The sequence below is a fragment of the Chanos chanos genome, chromosome 2 (assembly GCF_902362185.1).
Source record: "Chanos chanos chromosome 2, fChaCha1.1, whole genome shotgun sequence".
Taxonomy (NCBI): Eukaryota; Metazoa; Chordata; class Actinopteri; order Gonorynchiformes; family Chanidae; genus Chanos; species Chanos chanos.
The window spans coordinates 7,856,272-7,875,638 of record NC_044496.1 but is presented as its reverse complement, the minus strand read 5'-3'; the positions used below and the strand labels follow the sequence as shown (position 1 = coordinate 7,875,638).

At 42.9% G+C, this 19,367-nt stretch overlaps 1 protein-coding gene across 2 annotated transcripts in view; it reads left to right on the top strand.

Annotated features, from left to right (window-relative positions):
- Positions 1–1,975: 1,975 nt before the first annotated feature.
- aldh1a2 (aldehyde dehydrogenase 1 family, member A2) overlaps positions 1,976–19,367 on the top strand; it is a 22,049-nt gene continuing 4,657 nt past the window's right edge. Inside the window, exons 1-7 of one of the 2 annotated variants that reach the window (XM_030794375.1) lie at positions 1,976–2,092; positions 12,460–12,564; positions 13,465–13,605; positions 14,496–14,625; positions 16,422–16,483; positions 17,461–17,589; positions 17,910–18,023. In XM_030794375.1, coding sequence (XP_030650235.1) covers positions 1,976–2,092; positions 12,460–12,564; positions 13,465–13,605; positions 14,496–14,625; positions 16,422–16,483; positions 17,461–17,589; positions 17,910–18,023 — 798 coding nt within the window. The remainder of the gene's footprint in view (positions 2,093–12,459; positions 12,565–13,464; positions 13,606–14,495; positions 14,626–16,421; positions 16,484–17,460; positions 17,590–17,909; positions 18,024–19,367) is intronic. The other variant, XM_030794376.1, reaches the window with a different exon arrangement.

Here is a 19,367-nt window from a genome sequence, read left to right as displayed (position 1 = left end):
TAAACAGGAACTGTCACCGGTCCCCCTTGCTGCGGAAAAAAAACCGGTTTGTGTTGACGGACAAAATGCACTCCGGAGCGCTGAGCACAAATTATAACACCCCAGTGCACCGAGCCATGTTTGTGTGAAGTGTCATTTCCAAAGTTACTCAACTGTCTAACTTTAGAGATTTCGCAGACGAACTGCCTACGACAATGAAATGGTGGACAAAGCTTTGCTGTTTGTATCATTTTAGTCATTAGTCTAGCCGTGCCTAAAGCTTTGGCGTTCTAGAGATCTCAGAAAACACCTATGGAGTTACAACACCGTCCACATGTGGTGGAATGGCACTAGCAATCAAAATGCTGTGTCACACAACCTACGCAACGTCACAGGATTCTGGTGGTTCCAAAATTCTCGCAATTGTCCTGCAAGTTTCGAAGAGTTACGAAGGCCTAATTTCTTTATCTGTGTATCATCGTTATGTTACATAATGAAACAGCTAATTTAAAGGTTGAAATAAACACCACAGACGTAGAAAAATGAAAACGACAGATAACAGGCTATGGCATATTTTTCCCCCCACTGGCTCCAATTAAAGCGTTGTCAGTCGTAAGGCTTTCTTGTTTCACTGTTTAACTGTCTGTTAACGGACCCCTAGAGTTTATGGTAGTGGTACTCCATAAGTAGTAGTGAGACCGGGAATTGTCTTGTATTTCCCATGGTTGACCCATAGATATAAATTAAGTGACCATTGTTTATTCTAAATCCATTACTGATTTTATTTTGTTTACAACAGATACACAAAGTTGTTTTGCAGGGGGTTTTGTGTCTTGAAACATTGCATAAACCTCCTAATTCCTCTAGTGAAGTGTGAATGTCCGTGTTGGCCAATCCGTGACACCTCGGCAGCTCCACGGTGTTAAAAGCCGTTTTAAATGTCTGTAATGTTTATTGGATATTCCAATGTAAACGTTAACCGAGTCCGGCCACCACAGGAGGGAAGCCGTCTTTGTCACGAGACAGAGAAGTAACGTGTGAGCGCTTGATGTCTACAGTTAAATAACATCCTGATGGTTACAGAACAGGGGAGTCTGACATCTGGGGGGCAAACGGACGCTGCCAAAGAAAACTGTCACGTTGATGTGATATGATTTTGAGCGCTCTTTAAGGAAAGTATGCTCAACTGGATAAGATACATTTTTTGGATGTATATCATATTTTGTTGACTCAACACAGGCCAGTTATTAATGTTAGCAGCGCTTGCCTGCACTATTATTTTATAAAGTGATAAGATTTTCTTTATTTTCACTCTATTGGGTTACTTGACAAAAGTAAATAGGAATATTAGGGTCTTGTGTGTTACCGCAATGAAAATGCAAGCAGAGTGACTTAATTTAAAACATTTATAGCCTACAATCTTTTCTCTCATTGTCGAATCAGGTTCATTGCTATTTTGGAGTGTTGTGAAATTTTAACAACTCGAGCGCGGAAGCATATTGTTTTGATTTAGGGTTTAGCAGAGTTACGCTCTCACTTAGGTGTTAATTCTCTTGTAATTACAATGAGTAAAACCTTGATGTTCAAGGTGATAAGTCTTGATGACACATAGAAAGTTCTGCTGTTTCCTCTTTTCTGTGTAGTCACACGGAGTTACAAAGATTAGCCTTCAGTTTCTGTGAACACTCAAAGCACTTACTGTCGTAAGCTCTAAGTGTGGGCTGATAAATTATGAACAGCGATAAGTATCTTCAACTGTTGTTTCTTTTGGAGGGAGTGGGCGGCGTGTCCCCCCTCCTTCCGTAGGACCAGCAAGAGTGGTTTATGTAAATGCTTGATTTTAATTATGCTAGGAGGACGGCCCTATTCTCTGCCCAATAAAAATGGACCGAGGCTGACACCTGGTTATAAACACAGGAAGGATTCCAAAGTCCTAATCAGAAATCTGTTGAAAAATTAACAGGCATCCACCGAGAGACGCGACGAACCGGGCACAATGACTTCCAGTAAAGTTCAGCTTCCTGGCGAAGTGGAGACCGATCCCGCTGAACTCATGGCATCGCTCCAACTGATGCCCTCGCCGGTGCCCAACCCGGAGATAAAGTACACCAAGGTTTGTTTGGTCATCTTAAACTTTATTTGAAGTTGTGCATCATGAAAACTACTCAGACAAGCGAGAACAAAAATTCAGTTTCCGATGAATACGATGTACGTTTGTCACTTTTAACCAGTGTGCGCAATCCGAACCTTGCCAAACTAACGCAAAGCGCAACGTACTTGGCATCAGTAGGTAATCGTCGGACATGTTCTATTGTTTTGCCTCAAATTTTACAACATATGAACGGCTGTATTGGTTCATATGCTTAAGCTTTATCTTTTCTATGAAGAGTTCAGGGTAGTGTTAAGGGTAAAGTACTTTGGATAAAAACGTGTAGTCAGATCTTGGTAAACGTTGTGCACTTCAAAAATATGTAAAATGATGGTTGCTATTTTTAATTATAGATCGATTGTCTACTCTATTCTATCGTAACAGTGCTAATATTGATTATCAGAAAAGAGCAAATGTTGCTGGGAACTTTTTTATATGACAAGAGGTGAAGAAGTGAGTAGAGTTTAAGAGTTGATATCTGACCCTTATACGTGTGCATTCTGGAGAATCTGAGTCACATTTCCATCAAATTTTGTTATTCGAATTGTGATAACACTAGATGACTATCTGTCGGTGATGTTAGACAGCGGGGGATTTGGGGATTAGAAAAAGAGAGTTAAAGAAAAAAAGAAAAGTAAAATAGCACCCTGCTTGAAAATCGTCGATAACTGCGATGTCAGTGTACCATATCATTGCTTTTAGTTAGAGATAGTTGCACATCATTTCAAAGATCCTCGCACAATGAATCAGTGTGCTGCGTAATTGTTGCCAAATATTTTGGGGTAACAGGTCACATTTTAAAAATCCACATGTGGCATGAGAATTGTTCCACTATTAACCTTGAGGCGCCATGAATCCACTGAGCGTGTATATTAAGTTTCTGGCTGATTTATGAAATTTGTTTTGCAGAATGAGCGTCTGTTTGCGAGCACATGTAATATCGAGAATCTCGGATTAAAGTTACTGTTAGTTGTTGCAGGTTTAACGTAACATCTGCATGGGGCAGCATTTACCAAATGCATATATGGTTTACATTTCTGCGCGGTATTCAAATGTCTTTATACTGGAGATTTATTTTTACTGTCCGTCTAACGTGAATGATCCGCTTTTTAAGAAAGCTTTAATGTAAGTGCGGCCTTTGTGTCTTCGAAGTACCATGCTTGATTTTTTAAGGTTCAAGGCCTGGCGTATCTTTTTCGGCCACGATGGAATATTTTACGTGCGATTAGTGTACAGCCCAAACAGAGAGCGGTTTTTTTTGAAACAGCAAATTGGAACAATTGAAAAAAGTACACGTGACTATCACGCATAATTTACAATATGTACGACATTTTAGGTAGGAGGACTGTATTAATGAGCCAGCGCAATTTGAATGCACATAGAGTCTGAACTGACGCGTTTAGGGCTTACCTGGTTAGTCATGCAACAGTTGTAAAACACGTAAAACGTAATCACGTGCAAGAGGTTTTGAAACAAGATTAATCAAGAATCAAAAAGACCAGGGTGACAGAAAATGGCGTTATGCCAGACAAGTGGGTGAAGAGGTATTGGGATAAAATTCCATGACACAAATCCATTTATTGTTGATGTAGCCTAACCTTTATGATTTTAAAAACAGAAACTGAATAGTCATAGGTGTGCCAGACTGGTTACATTACTACTGTCAACCCATATCTTTTGCCATACACTGGTGGTGTGGGGGCAATTGTTTTATTGCATTAAGACTAAAGGGCAAACGGAGGACAGTGCATTGACAAGGCATGGGGTGTTGTAACTTGCTCTCTGCATGGCAGGAAGAACAAAGGCCACTTTCCTTGCAGAGAGATGGAGAGAGAGAGAATAAGCGTGAGGTACCTCTGTGTAATGCGTAGTCATGATTGTCTGCCTCCTTCATTCACTTTTTGTTGTTGATGTAGTGTAAATTTTATGATTTTAAAAACAGAAACTGAATAATCATAGGTTTGCCTGACTGGTTACATTACTACTGTCAATCCATACAGTATCTTTTACTGCAGTCTGGTGGTGTGGGGGCAATTGTTTTATTGCTTTAAGGCTAAACGGCAAACGGAGGACAGTGCAATGACAATGCATGGAGTGCAGTGTTGTAACTTGCTCTCTGTATGGCAGGCAGAACAAAGGCCACTTTCGTTGCAGAGAGATAGAGAGAGAGAGAGGGAGAGAGAGAGAGAGAGAGAGAGAGAGAGAGAGAGGATAGGCGTGAGGTACCTCTGTGTAATGCACAGTCATGCTTGCCTGCCTCATTCATTCACTTCTTCCTCAGTCTCTGTTTTTCCTCTGCTATCTAACAAAATGAATGCGTGCAAAGAAAAATGAAAGAGGAGGAGACTTGGTGTATTAACCCTTAGGAATTTGAATTATCTGAGGCCTTTTGGACATGTGTGTGTGTGTGTTTGTGTGTGTGTGTTTTAGGGGGGGGGTTTCCTGATTTATGGACACCCCCTGACATGATCTCTCTTCACACCCTGTTCTACCTTAGTCAGGAGAAAGAACACACACACACACACACACACACACACGGAGCTCTGGGTCTGATTTTACAAACTGTACTCCAGTACTCTAGTTCTTATTCTGTTTTCTGTTTCATTCTTGCCAGAACATTGTGTTGATTGCAGAGTGTTGTTTTTGGTTAATTTTCATTCAGCTCCTGCTGTTATGAAACAGCTAAAATCTGAACTGATGAATTAAAAGAAAGAAATGTCCACTTTGGACATTTCTATCATTCAAAACGTAATAAAATGAATCTATAATGAAACAATTTAAAGTTGTAATGCACAGAGGACAGTTAAAAACGATTTTAAATTTGTTTTCTTGTATTCCTGAGAGGATAAATTAGATGCATGCAAGTTTATGGCCACTGTTAATTTCCTGCAGTGATTACACGTAATTTACGCACAGTGTATACTCCAAATGTTATAAAACTCCCCAAAACCTGAAAGCATTATGTAAGTAAAATGAATATATTAGACTTTGCTGTGTGTAGTATTGGCTTTGTTCTCAGTGTCAGAAGTTCAGGTTGTCCCTCAGGTCTGTTACTTAACGTTTTTTATCACTGCACGTTTTGTCAGTGAGCATGAAAATGAGATGTTATCAGCCCAGATATTTAGCCCTAGCCTTGCCCCCTCCCATGAACTTTTCACATCTTTGATACACCTGCACTTTCTCCCTCTCTCCTCCGGTGTTTATTATGTGACGGTTTTGTCACCTGTGGTTGCACTGTTTTGGACTCTGTGGACCCCCCCCATCCCACCCCAACACCCCCCCCCCCCACTACTCCCCACTGTCTCTCATATCTCAGGCTGTAATTTATCAGATGGAAAATTCTCCCTGTAGTTTTTTTCAGATGCTTCAATGAATTATTATTCAGTAATCTAGTCTGCACTTTCAACCGTGACCAGGAGTAAGATGGAATAACGTCTTATGTAAACAGTACATAAACAGTGACTACCCAGTGAGAACTTGCCCTTTGAAGTTAACTAATTAGATATTAGATAGTATGCACCAGCTTTCCTCCTATCTATCTTTGTTTATCACATGTGTGTTTTTCCATTTCTTGCACTGCATGGTCAGGGCCTCAGTGGTCAGAGTGGAGTAGGGATGAGATAAAAAGATAGGCTCATTATCTTCCCTCTACTATGTAACAGCCTTTAGACTGAGGGTTTTTATCTTCCAGTTTGAAAATGTCAAAGTCCTGTTGTGTTGGTGTAAGCAAGGCACTCTATACTGCTGCATCAACTCTCTCTCCCTCTCTCTCTCTCTCTCTCTCTCTCTCTCTTTCAGTTAAAGTTAGTTTATTTCAGTGATGTGCTTTATTGGCATAAGTGTTCACAGTACCAGAGTAGTTGCAACATGAAAAGTTCAAAAGTATCCAAAACCACAAGAATACCAAAATTTATCAGTAAACCATAACAAGACTGTACCAAGTCAAACAGCAGGCAAAACAAGCACACGTATCTCCATAGCAACAAAAGCAACAAACTATAACAGAAAGAAAGAATGAAAGAAAGAAAGAAAGAAAGAAAAGCTTGATTTGATTAGGGAACCAATAGAATCAATGTCCATTTCATTTTAGGATTATCTTTGTTAGCTTTGCTTGTTGTTACTCAGTTTGTTTGGGGGGGGGGGGGTGCTGTGAATCTTACTCAAATTTGTGAACGCTCAGATAAGATTATGCCTATTGTTCCATAAAGTTCAGTCTTATTTATTTTATGATGTGATCTGCACCTGTCCAATTCTTCACTCTCCCTCTCTCTCTCTCTCTCTCTCACACACATACACACACACACGCACACACACACACTGATTGGTAGGGTCTTGATGAGCAAGACCTGTGTAGAAAAGCTGTGTTTGATTGGCCACAGGAAAGGAACCTGCAGGCTTATCAGTTAGTGTGTCCGCCAGGCTGATTTTATCTGTTAGGAGACGATTAATTAGCCACCTCTGATGGCCAGGACAGGAGAGACAGATAGCTCTGTGTATTAGGGTGAATGATAGGGGCCTTCACTCTAGAGACATGTATGAGGGGAACATCTTGACGAATTTATCTGGCCAGGAAAGATTCAGCTTGTGCTGTTCAGTTATTGAAAAAGACAGTAAAAGCCTGGTTATTTACTTTTAATAATATGAGCAAAGGGAGATAAGGAGGATCCCCTTCAATAATTACCTTGAAGATCTGTCTGCGTTCTTATCTTATCATTAATAGTTTTCTGTGTAGGTGATGACAAAAAAATCCCCCCCCCCCCCCCCCCGCTGTTTTTTTGTTCTGTTACTTTAATTCTACAGGGTGAAAATGTGAGTACATTAGCTAGACAGATATGACCCTAGTTAATATTAAACTGGTTAAAAAGTAATTCATGGTTTGCTGATAAGAAAGTATAAAGTGTCCTAAATTTCTTTAATGATCTTAAAAAAAAACTGCATTCTGGGTATCAGTGTATGTCCAGCATCTGAATGTGGTTTAATGTTCAACTGGGTGAATTCAGCAGAGAGGAGCTGATGACCGCTGTAGTGTTCCCATCGCCACAGGGTCCTAGCTTACAACCATACACTTCAACCTGACCCTGTTTCTTCTTTGACAAACTTAAACCACAACATATCACAAAAGCAGAGCTTTTCTCTGTGACCGTTTGCTCATTTACATTCTCACAACTTTCCGCCTCCTTATTTTAACCACCGCAGCGAAAAAGACTGGCGTGTACAGGGAACGTTTGTTCTGAACTGAGTTCTGTAAACCAAGCGAGTTTTGTCAAGCTTTGTAAGTTTTGTAAACTAATCTGTTTGAGAAGGAAACGGTGACAGTTTGACTGAATGAAGCAGGTTCCGTGAATCCATCAGTGGCTGAGAGACTTCAGATGGAGGCTGGGGTTTCCCACCTCATGGTGCTGTGCAGCAGGGTGTAAAATATGACTCATTCTCCCGGCGTGGGTCAGTGGCCCCGACTGGAAAGAGCCTGACCTGTGGTTCTGGAGTTCCTCACTTCAAAACCAGCTTTTTCTCACTGTGATCCACATCAAACAGCAGTGTAGGTAGGGGAGACAGGGAACCACACTGATTTATAGTGACCGGCGTGGTGAGCATTCTCTCTCTCTCTCTCTCTCTCTCTCTCTCTCTCTCTCTCTCTCTCTCTCTCTCTCTCTCTCTCTCTCTCCGTCTTTTTTCACCATCATTTGCTCGGTCTCCCCCCTTTCCAGTTGACTTTGAGGCTCCTTTAGGTTTCTCCATCTCATGTTGTTATGTAACATACATCATTTTTAGTTGAGGTACAGAGTTTAAATCTTTGAATCTTTGATGGGTGTTTTCATTGTGATGTCACAGTGTGTGAATCTCGTCACTATGACAACAGCGCAGACTGAATATGAAATATCTGGAGATTTACAGAGGAAAAGCTTCATTTGAGAGCCAAATGAGAGCCTAAGATTCAACAGTTAGTGGCAGTGATCTACTCATTTTTTCAACACTTTTTTTTCATTCATCATTTCTCACTTCCCAGAACCATTGATGAAAGTCAGACATGAGGATTTAGGCAAGACAGTTTGTTAGGGTGACACTGCAGAACTGATAGTGTGTTATATTAGTCTGTCATCTGTCACTGATCCATATTTCAGCATCTGGTCTTTGGGAGTCTCCACTGATTTTGACTCCACTGATTTACCAGGTCGGGATTTTTCAAATTCAGTTTTAGAGGTCCAGAGTTATAATGTTGGTTTTTGTCATCAGCTCATAATTCGAAGCTTTTTTTTTTTATGATTTCATTATTTGATTTTTCACCTGGGAAGCAGGTGTGTGAACCCTTTTGGAGACCAGTTGGTATCAAGAGGAAAAACCAGCAGTACTCCAGACCAACAGAACTGGATCATTCTAAACTGGGTTGTCAAGCCCTTGATGAACAGAATGATATGACAAATCAAGGCCAAATGTGCACAGCTGGTTAGGCACAAAGAACTGAAAAACACTGACTCAGAGAAGAGAGGAAGAGTGAGAGAGCGTGAAGATGAAAAAACAAAAATTCAACTTTCCTTTTTGTGAGCTAACTCTCTCTCTCTCTCTCTGTCTCTGTCTCTATGTGTCTCTCTATCTCTCTGAGGTTGTAACTGTAGTAATTATCAGTGTGTTGAAACGTGTCCAGAATTGGAACGGAAAGCAAGGGCCCATGGTAGGAGAGGATATGAAACTTCCTGTGCAGTCTGGGATTGCAGGTGCCTTCTATGAGTCCGTCTGGTTGTGGAATCTTGGCCTGTTGCATAGAAACATGCGCATATATATATTTTTAATATTTTTTTTTTTGCTTGCCCCCTTGAAAATTGCCAAGAAATGAGTGCCATTAAATATTCCTCATCTGTTCAAGTTATGAGAAGTTGCTTGCGGCCAAACAGATGTTTTGCTGGCTGCTGAGAGAGAGAGAGAGAGAGAGAGAGAGAGGGAGGGAGAAAGAGAGAGAGAGAGAGAGAGAGAGAGAGAGATGCAGAAAGCTCTGGCATTCTCTGCCCTGTTTTCATGTGCAGCAACAGAGAGTCTCCAGAGAGATCTTGGAGGGGCAGATGAGAATGGAATCAACTCGATGACTGTTAGAATCATTCCCGCTCTTTTCCATGCCGAGTCCAGCTTGCCTCAGCATTCCCATCAGGCCCCTGTACTTCTGGGCGATAACCCCTCTTCCTGTGTGAAGTAATGCCGTTGACAGCACTGACTGTATCTCAGCATTAAATAGAAGCAGAGCAGACACACACACACACACATGCACACGCACACACACACTCACACACACACATACACAGGCAAGCACAAACACCCACACACACATTGTGTGTATGCGCCCCTCTCTGAAATCTGTTTGCAATAGGTATGTTTCATCATTTTATTACCCTAACAAACAGACAGCGTCAGTGTGAACAGATCGACAGCTTGAGGAGAAAAAAAAAAAAAAAACGCGACAGTGTCTCTAAATGTTTGCAGCTGTCCTGTGGCCCGCTCTTAAAAATGTGACCCATCCACAGACGGCCCGTTTTCCCATCTGCCCCGGCGGCTGCCCTGGGGTCCGGAGGCTTGCGTGTCCTCACGACACAGAGAGGAACTCTCCCCGCTTGTTTCTACGATGGCTGCTTTGTTTACCAAATAATGGAAAGAGCCAGCAGCTGCAACAGAAATCTGTTTATTACAAGCACACTAAATTTCATTTTGTTCAACTGTATTTTCTTTAATTTACTTTAATCAGTTTGGATAGCAAAATCTGTTTCCATTCCAGTGAAGCATGTTGTAGTTTTGAACACGCTTCGCCGCATTGTTCTGAAGTTGACACGAGTAGTATTAGAGCAATAACGACCTAATACGCTGAAATAACTACAGCACAAAAAGAGGTAGACTTAATATTGAATCTATTACTTAATGTTGAGTCTATTATGTTTTGAAACATTATAAAACTGGGGTTTCGCTCTTTTCAGCCAGAACAAGGCAGGTCTTTGAACTCGTGACGGGAGAGAGTCATCGGTCTCTCTGAAATTTTGCACTTTTGCACTTGTGTTTTTCCACCTCCTTTTTTTTTTTTTTCTTCAAAGCGAAAGGGAGCAATTTTAAGAAACATGGAGAGTTGATTTACAGCCTGATCCTGTCTTCTTTATCAACCCTCCTCAATAGGGACGAGACAAAAGTCCTTACAGCCCTCTGAGCCCAGGAGATGCAGGGCCAAATGGCCACGGATGGCTGTCCTTTTCTGCCCCGTGATTTAAATGGCGGCCCTGTATTATCCTCGGCCGTTCCGGGGTGCCGTGTGAGCAGGGCCGCGTCGGAGCATAAAGCAAACCCACCGACCGAATTCTTAAACACAGACTGTAGGGCTGTCAGGGGGCCAGGCCTGATTTAGGGCGTTCTTGCCGAAAGTGGCCCCAATAAATTTTAAAACTAATTCCGTGCTCTATGGGGCTTTCTGTTTTTGTAACGTACCCCCGGGTTCGTTGTGGCCACTGACACTTTTATGAAGTGCTCTTAATGAGAGGCAGATTAAAAGTGGATGCATCGTGCCTGAGAATTAGGGGCACCCAGAGAAGGGCCCAGGGATGGGCTAAGGTCTGGCGGAGCGCAGCGTGGAGCATGGAGGGCTGATTCAGATGAATTTGAGAGTGATGTGAGTACAGAGTGGTACAGGCTGACACAGGAGGCCTAGATTGTTCAGAAGTGAGTTATTTATGTCCAAGGCTTTTTTTCCCTGTAAGCTAGCCAAATTCAAGAGAAGCGAGGGAGAGAGGAGAGAGTAAGAACAGAGAGGAGAGAAGAAGAAGACAGGAGGGTGTAGAAACAGCCAGGCTCCAAATGAACTGGCATTTTATACCTATTCTAAAGTAAACATCCCACACGGGTTTACAGCCAATTAAATTCTACTTAAGCCCCTAGACTTATGTCGGTAAACATGTCGGAAGGTTCTTGGAGGCCCACGTTGGAGGGACACTTGAAGACGGCCCTGTGTTTTGTTTTAAGTGAATGTTCTCTCCCTCCAGTGTGAGAGGAAAGCAAAAGCAAGTGTATATAGTTAGGGCTCCAAGCCAGATGATGTTTCAGTAACACCTCATTCGTCAGTGAGACTGTCAGCAATTAAAAACAATTTCTCAGGAATCAGAGTTTGCCAGATCCAAACGAACCCATGTGCCAAAACGCAGTCGCAGTCTATGTTTGCATAACTCACATATTAGATATTTGCCATATTTGTCAAATCAAATCAAACCTCACATTTCGGTATGCCCTTCTTTCTTCTTCTTCTTCTTCTTCTTTTTTATTTTTGTATGAACATATTTTAGTCTTGTTGAACTGAGCTGCAGAATAGTTGCACACGACTAAGCGTATGTTTATCGGACCATTCTTGTGTTATCTTTGGTGTGTATGAAGATATATTTTTCTTCTCCTCTTTATCGAGCTTGAAAATTCTCTGTTTGGAATCCGAGGCAGTTGTTTAACGGACTGCTTCCTTTAACGCATCACAGAACCCAAGTGCTGCACGTGCTTTATGGTCTCGTAAACGAGCAGTGATGCTGTGAAGCCTATGTGTGAGCGTGTGTGTGTGTGTGTGTGTGTGTGTGTATGTGTGTGTGAGGGGATGTCTGGTATCTGATAGGGATTTATCTTTCTCTCTCCCTGCCCCCTCCTCTCTCTGTCTGGTCTCTGGATCACTCCCTAGAGAGTGATACTGGGCAGACTGGAGGATCATACCAGATTCCCAGAGATTCCTTCTCTTGCACCACAGCCTCGAAACACCCTAAAGAAACAGGCAGTGAAACTTTACTCATAGTTATCATTTAGTTCTGCCCAAATGAATTCAATGAGCAGTCACTGTGGGTACAGCAAAGTCCCAATGCAATAATTCTAATGGATTAAAAACAATTAGTTAACAAGTGCATCAGTACAGCAATCAGTAAAGCAGTCAGCCTGTGCTACACATCTCTCAATGATATTGTTCTTTGGACTGGTCCTCTCCTTGTCTGCAGTTTCTATTCTCCACACATGTAAATTGGTCCCAGAAATGTTTTGTTTCAAATATAACTGATTGTGGTCTATTGTTTGTCCACAAATGCATTTTTTTATGGCATAATGAAAAAGACATGTTGTTTCAGTCAAATCAAATCACCGATTGAGATGACATGCTTTGGCATGTAAGGGGTCTAGGTATGCCCTGTAAACAGTTTAAGAGTGATTTGATCAAGTGAGGTTTTTAGAGCCTGTGGCTTTGCGAAATTGTTGGAGAAAATATTTTTATTCTTCCAATCATACAATCATTTCCCATACATGATTCACTGGTCTTTCAGCTGAAACTGTTTCTATTCTTTCCGCAGCTTTTCATCAACAACGAATGGCAAGATTCAGTCAGTGGAAAAGTTTTCCCCACATACAACCCTTCAACTGGAGAGAAGATCTGCGATGTTCAGGAGGCAGATAAGGTACGGTTGTTGTTTTGGGAGACGGTTTACCTCTGAGCTCTCTGTGTGTGCCAGCTAAGAAGTTTGGCTTTTGAAATTCTTCTAGAGTAGTTGTTGCCATACAGTGGCTCTTTGGAATTTTTTGGCACGTCTGTGGGTGAGTCTAAGTAATGAGCGGGAATATAGTTTAGTCTAATGCGGTCTGATAGACCAGCCGTTCTTGCCATCCCCTCCCAGATCACAGCTTTAGTGTGGAAAAACAGAATGGATGCAGGAAAGTGTGAATGAATGTCCCAGAGTGCCTGGCTGGTAGAGTCATGGAGATTCATACGGAATTCCATTTGTCCCAGAGGTGAACAAACACCTGTTTACATGAATTGCTTATAGTTTTAAATGTCTCCTCTCTCACTCTCTCTCTCTCTCTCTCTCTCTCTCTCCCCCTCTCTCTCTCTTTCCCCCTCTCTCTCTCTCCCTCCCTATCTCTTGCTCTCTCTCTTGTTTTCTCTTGTTGACTCCTTCACCCTCTGTTTCTTCTTTTTTTCTTTTGGTTTCTCCCTCCTTCAACTCATCGACCCCCCACCGGACTTCTCATCCTTTCACCTCTGCTCTTTCTTTTCTCACCCTTTCTCCTCAACCCTCCCCCCCCCCTCACTCTCTTTCTTTTTTTTCATGATCTCTTTCTACCCCCTACCCCTTGGTGCAATCTCTCTTTCTCATTCTCTTTTTTTAAACACACCACCATCATCCACCTCTCTCTCTCTACCTCTCTCTTTCTGTCTCTCTCTCTCTTGCTCTCTCTCTCTTTCTCCCCTCTCTCTCTATCTCTCTCTCTCTCTCTCTCTCTTTCTCTCTCTCTCTCTCTCTCTCTCTCTCTCTCTTTCTCTCTCTCTCTCTCTCTCTCTCTTTCTCCCTCTCTCTCAGGCGGACGTGGACAAGGCAGTGCAGGCAGCTCGGCAGGCTTTCTCTCTGGGGTCAGTATGGAGGCGTATGGACGCTTCGGGCCGGGGCAAGCTGCTGTCTAAGCTGGCTGACCTAGTGGAGAGGGACTGTGCCTACCTCGCGGTAAGTGCCCCACTGGCCTGTCCCCCATCAGCAGAGTTTATTCAGGAGAGAGTAGACGGGAGCTCCAAATTCATCAGGACAAGAGGGGTTTCAGCATACAAAGACCATCTCAACAATGACCAAGTGTCTAATGAGTGGGTCTTTCTGTTGCTCAGGGTTTGATTGAGGCATAGTGGCAGGGCCTTTTGGGCTTGTTGCTTTTGTAACAATTTCAATTTGTTCCGCAAACGTTTGAAATCCATGTTGACGGTGGTTGAGGGTTGGCTGCTCCATGACCTTTCGGTGCTAACGATCGCATAAGTTAGAACTCGAAATGAATCGCAAAAAGGGAGCGGTGCCATGGTTACTACGGTTTTTGCTCCCTTTTTTTGCTTTATCAAAGACATCCCATTTTACCTCTGATTCACAGAAATGTGTGAAAAAAAAAAACAGAGACGTGGAAAGAAAAAAACATTGTTACCATCTTTAGATATCGGACGCAGTCTTTGTGGCCCTTTTAATTTTACATCTCTGTTGTTGCTCTACTGGTATATGACTCTAACGGTCTAAAACAATGGAATGCCTTTCCCCATGTCTGCACAAGTGTCAAAGCTGATTATTTTGGAAGACAAACGTAATGTTCATGTGGTAATGATAACATTTCATACGATATTAATCCCTCACTGATAAGAAATCATGAATCCATGACAAATACATAACATAGCCACTCCACCAAAGTTTGACGAGTATCACGTTTCCACTCGGGACCAGATTTAAGCGGTATGCCTTTGCCGGGGAAGTATTAAATGCTCTATGGGGAAGAGTGAGATTTTATCCCTATACACAATTTTTCATCGCCGCACTCCTACTCCCTGATGTCCTCCCCTGAGCTCCTCTGTTTCTCTACCCAGACTCTCGAGTCTCTGAACAGCGGGAAACCTTTCTTTCCCGCTTACTTTGTGGATCTTCAGGGAACTATTAAGACACTCCGATACTTCGCTGGATGGGCCGACAAGAACCATGGCTCCACCATTCCTATCGGTATGTTTACTTAATCTCACGTTCACAGCGCAGACACACATACACACACACATAAAACACGTAAGGCACAGGAGATGGAGAGACAGAGGTCTGTTGAAAGTTAATAAAAGAATTATTTGAAGACTGGCTTTAAGAGAAAATTACATAACTTCAAAACAGGGTTCTTTTTGGGGGGGGGGTGTTTCTTTTTTTTTTTTTTTTTTGTAAATTTGAAGAAACATGACTTTTGTTTTCCAAGATTACCTAATGTTCAGATGAGCGTAGCATATGTTACCCTGAAACACTATAGTAGGACCACAGTTCTCCTAATCAGGCAGCCAGACTACCGCAGCACCAGCAGGGTTTTTTTACGTGACTGCAAGGTGGACGAGACACTCCTGCCCAGGCTTAGCAGAACTCGTTTGGGGAGAGGGTGGGGGGGGGGCAGTAGCAAGATCAGGGAGGAAGGAAAGGAGGAGTGGAGTGGGTGGCTGCATGTTTTTTTTTTTTCTTGGACGACTTCAGGAGATGTTGTGAGGGCAGAGAGGTGCTCCGTGGGTAAACAGCCTCTTGTCCCTGAGCAGTTGTAAATCTGAGCCGTAATGGCTGCCCTCCCGTTGAGATTGCCACTGGCGGAGCGCAGTGACAGCTCTGGGGCGGGGGGGGCAGTAGGGGTCTATTCTGGCTAATTTAGCGGTTTGAAAGGGACGCAGCGGGGAGCCAGGAGGCGGCTGGACAGCAGCTTCTGGGTTCTGATGTCACGGGGCAGCCATTAGCAGGGGGAATTTTGGGAGAGGGAGGAGGGGTGGCCAGAGGAACAGCATATCTGCACTCTGTTCAAGGGCCCAGATGCACTGAGGTGAGTGTTTTGTGGTGGTGGTGGTGAGGGGGGGTGGGGTGGGGGGTGTCTGTGTAATTACTGTGCATTCCTAGACCGTCTTCTACTATCTCCCTCAATTCAAACAGGCAAGGTGTGGCTGCGTGGGCAGTCGCTGTACGACCTTTCCGGGCAACGAAACGCAGAATCGTCAGAGGGGGAGAAAAAAAAATAAAAAACCAGCGCAAATCTCTGTGTCACGACCAGAGCCCTGTGCAAAGCCTTTTATTATGTTCCTAAACTAAACCGACATAACTACGTTCTCAAAGCTGTGCCATATTTCATTTCCAATCTAATCAGTTATAGTATTACAGCACAAACAAACATGATGTGTGCTTTGGGCAGAGCCTTATCTGGCCACCAGGGAAGATGAATCATACGACTGCTTCAAGTCCAGATGCTCTTTCCCAAGTGAATGTTGCACTAGCTTTGGCTTTGAAGTGAGTGAGCTCTAAAGAACACAGTGGAATATTAGAAGGAACAGACTCTGATAAATACAGTGACATGATTTAGCTGTGTTTTAACTGCAGATATGCAGAGAAAGACCATGTCCAAGCGCTGGCTGCATTCTTCAGCTCCTTATACTTGGCGAAACTTTTCTTCTTCTATATTTATTTATTTATTTATTTATTATTTATTTATTTATTTTTGTTGCTATTTTTAAACGAAACACGATAAGTAAAGAAGAATAAGTTGCTGCAGTCATCTAGTTTTGCTCATGTTACATTAAATGATGCCTTTTCATTTTGTTGTTACTACGCATTTTAAAGTCCGTGGATTTTAACAATGCAGAGAATCATACCGCTGCTCGCTACTCTTTGTTTCTCCTGTTTGTTCACACATTGCAAAAACAAAACAAAACAAAAACACAAAACACGGAGTGGACCTGTGTTAGACAATCGCCCTGTGTTCTCAGTGCCTTTTGTTTTTTTTGTCACAGATGGAGAATATTTTACATTCACCAGGAATGAGCCAATCGGAGTGTGTGGACAAATCATCCCTGTGAGTGCCTGTCTGTTTGTTTTCCATTCAAATTGATCTGGACAGAGCAGAAATAATACCCTGTTTCCATAGTTGGACAGCTTTGACCAAAGAAAGAAAGAGTTTAGCTCATTAGGGTGAGGGAGGCAAGAGAATGTGGGGCATGAGGGAAGGAGGGAGGGAGGCTGGGAGGGAGGGAGGAGGGGAGGCAGGCTGGGAGGTTGCTGGACTGGGACAGAAGATGGACTTAAACCTTCTCTTTTTGCTGAAACACATTGTGAAGGTTCCTGGAAGTCTCTGATATGCTTATCTGCCGCCAATGTACGTCCGTTGAAAACAGCTGGCAGGGAGAGAATGAGAAAAGATTGTGCCAGGCTAGAGGGGGCTGAGAGAGACAAACAGACAGACATTCAGATAGACAGAAGGATAGAGACAGACATAGAAAAAGAAATAGACAGAAAGAAAGAAAGAAAGAAAGAAGGAAAGAAGGAAAGGAAGAAAGAAAGAGAGGCATGACCACAGGCTTAAGAGCATTCTTGGCGGAACAGTGGGTTAAGTCTCCAAGACTTTTGCGAAATGAGAAAAATAACGAACGTTTGACATGATTCACACATCGTTTTCTCCTATCTCTGACTCCTGCTCGTGGGACGTCAGAAGCGCTACATGGTCAAGGTCAATCCTTTTACAACGTTCAGTTCAACAAAGGAACTGAAACTAAGTTCACGAATTATGAAGAATATTCAGGGAAAATGAGAGATGATTCACGGTCAGATGATTCCGTTTTATCGAATGATTTAAATGGAATTTACTCCAGTCTCGCGGGTTGGTTGATTATATCAGCGATTATGGAATGGTATAAATGAGTGAGTGGTGATGCAACTCGGTGATTCAGCGTGAGACGCGTCCACCCCCGGGATACAGGCTAACAAGTTGTAACTGTGAGGAGTGTGTTGACCGAACGCACTCTGATGACGTCCTGTGTGCGTGTGTGTGTCCAGTGGAACTTCCCGCTGATGATGATGGCGTGGAAACTGGGACCAGCCCTGAGCTGTGGGAACACGGTGGTCTTGAAACCGGCTGAGCAGACCCCGCTTACGTCCCTCTACGTTGGCGCTCTGATCAAAGAGGTACGCCACACAACGCGTCTCTTGTCCTTCTTTTTTTTTTTTTTTCTTTTTCTTTAATTCTTCTTCGTTTCTGCAGTTTTTGTTGTTCTGCCTCTCCCTCTCTCTCTCTCTCTCTCTCTCTCTCTCTCTCTCTCTCTCTCTCTCTCTCTCTGAGATTCATCTTTCTTGGATGTTTTGTTCATCCTGTCTTCCTCTGCTTCTTCTCTTCCTCCTGTAGGGATATTGGGTTGGGTCTGGATTCCCCTGCGCTGTTTGTGGTTGTTTTGGCTGGGCTGTATGCTCTCCGCTAAAGGCCGTTTCCTCCGCTTTTGTTTTGACAGGCTGGATTTCCACCAGGAGTGGTCAATATTTTGCCAGGCTACGGGCCAACAGCAGGAGCTGCGATAGCTTCACACATGGGCATAGACAAAGTCGCTTTCACTGGATCAACTGAGGTAAATTTTTCTATCAGACCCTCTTCCTGTTTGGAAGAATCGCTCTCGCCCGCCTCGTGAAGTGACACAGTGACCAACATATGTAAAAATACAAGAGGTCAATGGAGATAGTGATCAGTGGGTCTTTATGAGTGCAGTGATTTAATGTGGTTTGAATGAACACCAATAAGGACTTTTTATGGGAGAGCTGAGCCCTGTACTTAGGCCTCCCTGCGGGAGGTTCATTGGTGAGCTATCTCCCACTAACACTAGACATAAAAGAATGCTCAGAAGCTTGTCTCCATTTGCATAGTACTCTCTAATAAAGGAACATCACAGAAGATGTCGGAGGAGGAGGGTATTAAGTGAGGAAAGGCACAGGTGGTCTATCTTTGGTCCCTAAGTACTAACAGACTTCATGGAACAGGACAGAACAGTACTTATATAACTAGAACCTGAGTACCATAGGCTTCCCCTCCATTTCAAAAGTCAGATCAGCATATGCTAACCATACCCATACTTCACGTGTGCTACTCTCTCTCTCTCTCTCTCTCACTCACTCTCCTTGACAGAGACCAGTCACACAAACTGGTTGTTAAACTCTAAGCGTGATGACTGCACCAGTTGGCTTAGCCGGCTAGACGCTGGACTCTCTCTTTGAGACGGTCCCTCTGAAACAAAAAAAAAAAAACAAAAAAACAAAAAACAAAAACACAACAGCTCTTTGAAGTGAGTTTAGCAAAAGAAATGCGATTGGTGTTGATATTGTGGGTAAACCTTGTACCAGCTCTTTGCAAACTCCTGATCTTCTAGAGTGACCAGTCAGACTATAAATTTTGGGTATTGTATAAACAGCAGTTAAATGTAGCCCCCTCTCTCAATCAAATGGTCAGAACACATATGCTCTGTATGTAATCAGACACGCCCGTAAATCAGCCCAGTTTTAGTGTATGTTTTGATTTGTTCTGCATATATTTCACATGTATTTGGCGTAAAATGAAGCTGAATGTTTGCAGTGTTTAGAATGGAGCTGGAGTTTACGGTTCCTTTGCTTTTGGCTCTGTTGGACGTGTTTATCCTCATTGTTAGAGAGCACTGGTGGAAGGCCCGCTGTTTGTGTGGAAGGGGCTGCAGTTTGTGTGTGGCATTCTCCACTGGACTCCAAAAAAGCAGAGCAGCTACAGACATGTGGACACAAGAGATCGCCTTCGACGATAGGGCGCAAACAGAGACGTCGTAACCACAGCAAACACTCCAAATACGCACCGTAGGATGCCCTACACAAGCACGTTTTTTAAAAACGTCTTGGAGGATTCTTTCGTTTTCAATTTTATGGGAAATTGTAGAGTTTCTTCACTACGCTGT